Raw genomic sequence first — 9,525 nt, 5'->3', positions numbered from 1 at the left:
AGGAGGGTAACGAACAAGACAAGTGCTTCTTGTTTCTTGGCTAGTTTGTTTTGCAAGCAGAATGCAATCTCACCTTGATGGCAAATCTCCAATATATAGAAAAGGCATTTGGAGCAGATCTCTCTCCTCCTTCTCTGTTAGTTTAGCCCAAAAATGTCAGTTAAATAAAATTCTTCTCTCTTCCCTTCTCTCTTCAGCCTGCAACTGAATATAGCACATCTCAGTCTTATCATAATTCCCATAAAATGAAAGTTCCACTGCTTTTGTTGAATGAATATTCTGTTTAGACTATTCAGAAATTATAAATATTGTTGACTGATTCAGTAGAAGCATTATGCTTCTGTCTCCTTAAAGGAAACATATTTTTCTTCTTCCTGTAATGAGACATATACTTTCTTTGCTTTAATTTGCTTCTCTGTCATACGTATGTTTTGTACTAATAAATACACTATTGAAATAGTGAATACTTCAGGAATTCTCTCAGTTGCCTCTTCATTGTCTTCCCCCCTGCCACCTCTGTCCTCCTGCTTGCTTCCCTTTGTACTTGGTTGCAAGGTTCCTCCCTTGCTCCTTCCCATTATCCCTTTACCTGTGAGTTCCTTGTCACCTGGATCCCATGCCTTCCTCTTTCTCTATTGAAAGAGGGTCCACACAGGAGAGCAATGGTCAAGTTGTAAGAATGGCATGGTGTACTGCATGGTCATGCTCCAGAAGAGAATCACTTCTCACTGAGACCAGCAGAGAACCCTGAAGCCTACTGGAACTCTCTAATTGCTCACTCCTGTTGCTTTGGCACTGAGGTTTAAAAGGAACAGAAAGCAAGATACTGTAACACAGTTCTACTGGGATTTTTAGAGAAGGGGAACATTCATTCCCAGGAGTTCTTTGGGTAGGACATGCAGGTGACCAGCCCAAGAGAGGCCCAAGGCTTCATCACAGGTCCTCACTTCAGTGACTCCCTAGTTAAATACAAGGCCCTGTGCAGGCATCATCAGATGCAGGAAAAGCTGAACCATGTTTACTTCCACTAAGGATAAGAGCATAAAGAGCATAGGGGTGGCTGGCATCTCAGGAGTTCCCAGAAATGTCCCTTCTTGCAGAAAATTAGCTGCCAGGTCCAAAATATTCCAAACCATAGAGGAGGAAAAGAGACTAGTCTTAGTTTTAGTAAATGAATGAAGCTACCACTTTATCCATTTTCAGCAGTTTTCAGTTGACCCCTCATTAACACAGAAAGCCATTGTTTTATTCCAAAACCTATAGTTTAAATGAACCTTGTGTGCTTCTAAACAACTAAAAATAACTAGAACAAAGCAGTGGCCTTCAGGCTTTAGCCTGCAGAAGTCAATTACAACTTTCCAGAGGAAAACTTTCCACCTGGAGCTTCCCAGTTTAACACAGCAGCTGTGCAGTTCCAGGTGAGGTAGATCAGAAAGTTTTCTAAGTAGGCAAGAAGGAGACAAGGATATTAGGATTTTTTAAAATGTACTTTTAAGACAAACTCCAGCTACTCAAGCCTTTTGTCTTCCAGGAAGTATACTGAACAAACTGTTTTCCCTAAGGTCTTAAAGGCACATAGGCCTGTCCAGTGCAGTGCACCCCTCCCTCCAGGAAGCAGCGTTGCTGGCAGGCCGTGGATCTGAGCTGAGGAGAGGATGGACTCGGGGTCACTGGGTCCCGCAAATTCACCCACCGCGCCGGCTCACAAGCCACCTCTCTCTGGGGTCTCTGAGGGCTCTTTCCATTCCTCCTAACAAATCCCTTCCAGCCTCTCATGGAGGCATCTGAGAATCTCTTTTTTGCCTCAGAGCCTGCGAAGCTGTGATCTGTGACAACACAGGCGGGCCAGGCTCCTGCTCTCCCAGTCTCAGCACCTGAGATGGTGACCCCTGCTCCGGGGTCATGACCTCTGACCTGGAGAAAGAGGGTCCCTGCAGGCAGCCCTGCCCAGACCTGGAAGGGACCGCGGTCTGCAGGTAGCTCTGACTCAGTGCCCCAGCTCTGCGGGGCACCGCCGGCAAGGGGTGCTCTGGGCTTCCCCAATCTGTGGGCGCCAATGAGATGATGAGCTCACCAGAGAGCAGAGCTGGACATTCGTGAAAGATCCCTTGCAAACATAGGCATTAAAAGGCACCTAGTGCTCAGAGGCTGCATTGTCCCCAAGTAAAGGAAAACAAGAAACCCACATGGGTCTGAAGAGGGAGTTTCCAGAGGAGAACGCTGATGTGCAGGTAGCAAATGGAAATAGACAGCTGGTGTACATCGAACTACAGAGCGCCTCTACAGCAGAGGATGAAATGAACAGTAAAGACACAATGGACGGAAAGGGAGAATAGATTTGTAAACCACTTACTGCACGATGTTTTAATATATAGACTATGCAAGGAACTAAGATATCCCAACAACAAAATAAAATAAAACAATTAAAAATGAGTAAATCATCTGAATAGATAATTTTTAAAATAAAATGTACAAATGGCCAACTTCTATGTGAAAAACACTCAATAATGTTACCAAATAAGGAAATGAAAATCAAAGCCAAAATGAGACACAAACTCACTCTGATTACCATAGTCTGACCAGAAAAACACGTGACAGATGCTGGTGAGGATGTGGAGAAAGAGAAAGTCTTACAAAGTGCTGGTGAGTATGTAAATTTGGACAAGCACTGTGGAGATCAGTACAGGACTTGCTCATGAAAATAAAAATAGAATTACCATGTGAGCCAGAAATTCCATACTGGACACTTACTGGAGACAATTCAGTGGGTGTAAGAGGAGACACGTGCCCTGTATCTACTGAGCACCAGTCACAGTGGCCAAATAGGGCATCACCCAAGATTCCATTAGGGGCTCACTGAGTAAGGAAAGGAGGCACATATATGCAATCCAGTAGAATTCAGCTGTAAAAGGGGGGAAAATCCCTACCATATGTGTCAACATGGATGGAGCTAGAAATCAAAATTTTACGTGAGATAGCCAGGCATAGAAAAGCAAAATCCACAGGACTCCACCCATGTGTGAACTCTGAAAAACAGCCAAGCTTGAGGAATGAGTGAGCAGAACAGAAGTGAGGAATTGATGGGAATTGCAGTGAATCTGTAGACCACTTTGAGTCCTGTGGATGTTTAAACAATAGTGATTCTTTCCTTGAAAATGGGATATCTTTGTATTTGTTTGTATCTTTTAAAATTTATTAATATTATTTTGATCAATAAATTATAATTCTATATGTATAAAGGGTAGATTGTTGACTAAGTGGTAAAATGTTCTGATAGAAATAATAAATTTGAGATCTTATTATATAGGAGGGTGACTATAGCCAGTACTTATGCACCATAAATTTAAATATAAATGAATAAATTTTGTGTCTCATCCTAGAAAATGTGAGATAAGTGACATGACAAATATATTAAATTGGTCTAAATCATACCACATTATAAACACATCAAAACATCACATTTTTATATCTTCTTTAATTTTTGTGGAACTTTTGTGTTTTAATAATTTAAGTTGAATATATTTGGGCACTGTAGCTATTTGACAAAAAAGCAATTGTTATCAAATATGAATCAGAAAAGTATCTCATATATAACTAGAAAATATTTCTCTGGCTCATTCTTCAAACATTACAAACCAGGAAAAATTTAGCACCTACTTTATAATTCAGACTTGTTTAGAAATAATGCTTTAAAACATGCCTTCAGGTCCACATCTTTCACATTTTACAAGGCCTTTGAATGAATACAATGAACATTTACAGTTCAGAGGCTTTAAGGCACTTATTGTGTTCAAGGACACTGACCCACACTTTACTGTGAGTCATGGTACTTCATGGTAGCTGCCACCAACTCTGTGTCATTTGTGTCCTCAGTGATGTCCTCTTTTGTGGAGTGAGTTCCTTTGGAAATGTAGATTTCTAATTGTTATTAAAAGACAAACATGTCTGGAATTTTACTCTTAAACACAGTCCAGTAAGAATGTCCAAAGACGACTTGCATGGTGGCCCACACATGTAATCCCAGTACTCAGGAGGCTGAGGCAGGAGGATTGTGAAGAGTCCAAGGCTAACCTGGCCTCCATAGTGAGTTCAAGGCCAGCTTGAACTACACAGTGAGAATCTGTCTTAACAAAATGAAAAAAGTGAGGGAGAGAGAGAGAGAGAGAGAGAGAGAGAGAGAGAGAGAGAGAGACAGAATCTCATCTCCAAGGAGCAATGAGGTACTCTTGGCATGAACCTGATACTCACCAGAGTCATTTTATCTGTTGAACCACATGCAACTCTCCATCACCATTTCCAGTACTTCTACTCTACACTGGGCTTTTCTGCATCCTGGATAATTGGAATCCAGGACTGTGGGCTGCCAGGAAGCTCCTCACTCAGAGAGACTTGAGAGCACAGGAGCTCAGAATCCAGGACAGCAGCCTGGACAACAGTTCCATCATTATGGTCCCACATTCCTGATGACTGTCCCTCCCTGGCCACCATCTTTCAGTAGCTGCCCTCTAGATAGGTCAACTTCCTGGACTTCATATGGCTGCAGGGTTAGGTTGAGGGGAGCAGAGAATGGCAGGACCTGGGGAGCAGCCTGCTTCACTTGGTCTAATTAATTTCAGTAGTTTTAATGCACAGAACTTCCACCTACTTTGTTATTTCTAAGTATTTTACTATTTCTGCTGCTAATAAGTGGGTTAATTTTTGGAAAACTCATTGTTGCTATATGGAAAGGCAACTGACTTTTATATAATGATTTTATAACTTGCAACTAACTGAATTCTGGACTTGAGCTAATTGTTTTATTGCTAAAGTTCTTGGCATTTTCAGTACATGAAATGGTATGATCTGCTAGATGATTTTACTACTTTTTTTACAGCATAGATGCACTTAATTTCTGTTTTGTGACAAATTGCTCAGCCTGGGGTTCCAGAACTGTTTGACATAATGACAAAGTATATATCCTTTTCCTGTTCCTGAACTTGGAGGGAAAATTTTAACATTTTAGGATTTGATATGATGTCACTTGTGCCCTTGACATATATGAACCTAATTTCAGTAAAGATCATTCCTTCTACACATGATTTGTGAAGAGTTCATAACATGAAATGATGTTAAATTGTGCCAGAATGTTTTTTTCTGCATCTATTGACTTCGTTGTATGATTTTTATGCTTTAGCCTTTTTAAGTAGTGTATTACACTTATTGAATTGTGCATGTCAAAACATCCTTGCATCTTAGGTATAAACTCCCTTTCAGACAGTGCACAATCCTTTAGTGTTCTGTCAAATTTTATTTTATAGAACTTTATCACATTAGCTTTGTAGTATAGTTGCATATTTGGGATTGAGATGCCCCCTGCCATGTCTCTGTTACCTAGAATTGCTTTTGCTATTCTGGGTCTCTTCTTGTTCCAAATGAACTTTTGGATTGTTTTCTCAAGGTCTGTGAAGTATGCTGCTGGGATCTCAATTGGAATTGCATTGAATCTATATAGCAGTTTTGGAAGTACGGCCATTTTCACTATATTAATCCTTCCTACCTAGGAGCAGGGGATTTCTGTCCATTTTCTGATATCATCTTCAATCTCTCTTTTCAGAGTGCTGTAGTTTTCAAAGAGGTCTTTGATTTCTTTCATTAGGTTGATTCCTAGGTATTTCAGTTTTTTTAGATGCTATTGTGGAAGGAATTGTTTGACCTATTTCTCTCTCAGTGAGTCTGTCATTTGTATTGAGGAAAGCTATTGATTTTTGTGTGTTGACCTTGTAACCAGCTACTTGACTGAATTTGGATATTAAGTCTAGAAGACTTTTGGTGGACTTCTTGGGGTCTTCTATATACAGTATCATGTAATATGCAAGTAATGATAATTTGACTTATAATCAATAATGCAAAAGAGGAAGAAAATGTCCAAAGGGGTACGGGTAGTGAGAGGGGCAGGGAAAAGGAAAGAAGGGAAAGGAAAAATGATGAGAAATGGAAAAAATGGAAATAAAGTCTTTATAAATAGGGAAGGGTGGAGGGAGTGAAGGGAGGGCTAGGAATGGGGAAAAATAAGAACCAAGATGCATCATGTAAAGTTACAAGTTCCCAATGAGAAATGTAATTGTGTTGTATACCTAAAATGTACCAATAAAAGAATTTTAAAAAAAGAACTTTATGAGGATTTTAAAACCTTTTCTTCAAGAATATTTGTGTTTAATTTTCTCCTCACAGTACATCATAGCTCCAGAAGATTCTGTGCTGTTTCTTCTTCATTTCAGATCACAGACTACAAAAAATATAGTTATTCTCTGGGCATTTTCTAGGCTCATGATAAAGAGAAAACATACTAAGCTGTGAAACACATAATGGGTCTTAAAGTTAGTACACAGGCATACAAATGATGTTAATTCTTTCCATTATATTAGGTAAAAATTTATAACCAATTTTAATGACAATGGAGTATAAAGGATATAATTATCCCACAGTCTGAGTTCCATACTAATGAGCATCAAAAATTTGAACAATAATACATACCACACCCAGTAAGTAGAAGACTGTCTTAGCAGTCCAAAGCTTCTGTATGGAATGTGAGAAATATCTGTAGCAAAATTATGAACAAAAAAGTTGCCTTTGGCACCTCCATATATGTAGGTATGTGTTTGGTGTGTGTATGTGTGTGTGTACGTGAGTTTCTACAACAGACAGCAAGAGAATTATTTGCTGTTTTTAAACTAAGCCATCCTATGATATTGATTTCATTTTAAAAATAACCATTTTACCTGTTTGAGATATATATCAGTGAATTCACACTGATTAACATTTATTTAGCCACTTTTTCATGGGGATGCATACCTTGTAATTTAGAGAAAGCTATATTGTCTCCAAATTTCTCTGCTATATACCTGCATCTCTTAAAAAAATTCTCTCAATTAACTTCTCTTTATGGTTTTATCTTTCAAGACATACAAAAAAAGATTGATTTTCTGTGTAAGAATTCTACTAAGAGGAAGAAGAGTTTCCCAGGATGATGATAAAAGTTCCCTGGAGACTTAAGGAACATGAAATATCTGGTCATTAGAGGTATCAAAAAAAAAACCCCAAAGATAACAGGTACAAAAATCACACCCAAAAGTCATAGGATTATGTTGGGAATGGACAATCTTCATATTATTTTTAAAATCGTATAACAGAGGTATTGAGCCTGTGTTGGAGGTGCAATAGAAGAAGAGTTACCACAATCACAAAGAAAGTTTAGATGACACTTTTGGTACTGCACAAGGAATGTAAAGAAGCAGAGCCTAAACAACTGTCCTCACTGGGCCCCGTATTTCAAAGCATGGTGACAGTTAATACAGATTATACCGAGGAATGACTGGGATTGTGGGACACATGCAGCATCCCACTGAATAAAATGTTATGATGGAGACTAAATGAACTGTAAAAACGAAGCTTCACAAACAACAGTGTGCCGAGTTAGAGCCACAACACAGAGAAACAGCATGATTGATGTCACACAAATCTCATATATTGAAACTACTGCCACAAGAATCTTGAGGAAATTTTTAACATGTGTTCACTTCAAAATTCATCTAGTTCATTGTTTACAGTTTTTGTATAAATAAGATTTGCATACTTTACCATAAGTATTGATTTTGTGTAATTATCTTAAAATATTGTTATCCAGAGATCTTGCTAATTATTTTCCTATCTGATGAGGACAACATAAGTATAATCAGTAGTATCTACCTGTGTTGTTGATGAATGTTTGGTCTTCTTACACCCAAGTAATATTATATGTATCTCAGGGTACACATATGTGAGTTTACCTTCAGGAACAAGGTATGGAAGTGCTTGATGAAAACATTTGCACACTGGATGTTTAACTGATTTTTTTATGTTCCTGTCAACAAAGCTAAAGAATGCCACTTTTTGGACACAGAATGCATTGCTGAATAGTAACAACTAACCTGAAACTTACTAGTATTTTTTAAAATATTAGTTGATTTTAAAGACTTTCTATGCTTGTTTTTCAAGCATTGCAAATCTTTAATTGCATGAGTGACTTCTATTTTTCTTTCTACTTTAAACACTTTATCTATCTTAAAACATGTTCCCTTTTTCTGATGATGTCCTGCATGAACTCATGTCCACTTGCCCCTCCCTGTCTACAGTGTCCAGCAGAAACAAATCAATTTATGCCCTGGCTCCTTGGTGGCTGACCATGTGTTGGTGCAACTGAAGGGAATCAGCAGTGGATCCTGCGCCTTGCTGTGTGTGTGTAAGAGTGCTACCACCAGGGAGCCCTTGAACTTGCATGAGTACCACTTAGCTCTATTCTCTCTTTCTATATGAGCATTGTACACTTTTTCTGATCTTAAAACTCCTCAAATGGCTTCTCTTTCCACAATACACACAGATGATGAACTAGTTACTATTTCAATGAAGATATTGAAATATTCAGAAGAAAATATCTGTCTGTATTATTTCTATTGAGTGACCACTAAATTCCCACATATCTTCCTGATTAACTCCTGTCAGTGTGAAGGATTTTACATGCTGCAAGAGAAAGCCAAACCTTACATTTACCTTACACTGCAGTTTTCTCTCACAGTCCACATTATCAGGGATTTTTTTCACACTTCTTCTGCCTCTCTTTTGCATCAATATTTTTCTCTCTTTTTTTTTGGACAATTTCCCTCAGAATAAGAGCACAAAGCTTAAAAAATATTTTTTAATTGAAGAAAAGTAAACTGGCCTCGGCACCCCTGCAAACATGGAGCTGCAAGTGGCCTGCAGCATGTGCTTTGTGGCCGGCACCCTGCACACAGCCTTGGTGCCCTCCATGCCCGGCCCAATTGGGCCCTGGCAGCTGTGGGCAGGTGCCATGCAGTCCTGTGCACAGGACAGCTGTGCTCAAAGTGCATACATTCACAGAGAAACATGAACGGATAATAACACAAAGTGGTATTGGAACAGTAGGAATCAGCAACTCTGCAAAGGAAGCTTTGGGAGATGTTGTTTATTGTAGTCTGTCTGAAGTTGGGACAAAATTGAAAAAGCAAGATGAGTTTGGTGCTTTGGAAAGCATGAAAGCTGCCAGTGAACTCTATACTCCTCTGTCAGGAGAAGTAGCTGAAATTAATGAAGCACTTGCAGAAAATCTAGGGCTTGTCAACAAATCTTGCTGTGAAGATGGCTGGCTGACCAAGATGACAGTGAGTGACCCTTCAGAACTAGATGATCTCATGAGTGAAGAAGCATAAGTGAAATACGTGAAATTGACTGAGGAGTGATGTGGCACCCAAAATAAACTAGTGTGTAGTGACTTCTTCCAGCAGTGTCTGCATTTAGTGGTGGACAGAAGACTTGAGATAACAACTTTTAGCAGTACTATAATGATGAAAAAGAAAGTAATCTCATCACTGCTCCTGGATGGAAATACCCCTTAACTCCCTAGTGATTGCAGTTAAATACAATGTGCACCTTTTTTGGAGTTTATACATGTGTTTCTTATTTATTTCACTTAAGAGTATCATCTTAATATGC

General features: G+C 39.0%; 1 protein-coding gene across 1 annotated transcript; it reads left to right on the top strand.

The window, feature by feature from the left end:
* Nucleotides 1–8,752: 8,752 nt before the first annotated feature.
* On the top strand, nucleotides 8,753–9,272 carry LOC101711073 (glycine cleavage system H protein, mitochondrial). The gene is given in 2 exon segments (XM_021252139.1): nucleotides 8,753–8,880; nucleotides 8,882–9,272. Coding segments are annotated over 2 exon segments (519 nt in total).
* The last annotated feature ends 253 nt before the right edge of the window (nucleotides 9,273–9,525 follow it).

This window comes from Heterocephalus glaber, unplaced genomic scaffold (genome assembly GCF_053883595.1).
Source record: "Heterocephalus glaber isolate CG9 unplaced genomic scaffold, H.glaber_assembly_v1.0 deba00001864, whole genome shotgun sequence".
Classification (NCBI taxonomy): Eukaryota; Metazoa; Chordata; class Mammalia; order Rodentia; family Bathyergidae; genus Heterocephalus; species Heterocephalus glaber.
The sequence above is the reverse complement of the archived record's forward strand: the minus strand, read 5'-3'. Positions and strand labels throughout refer to the sequence as shown.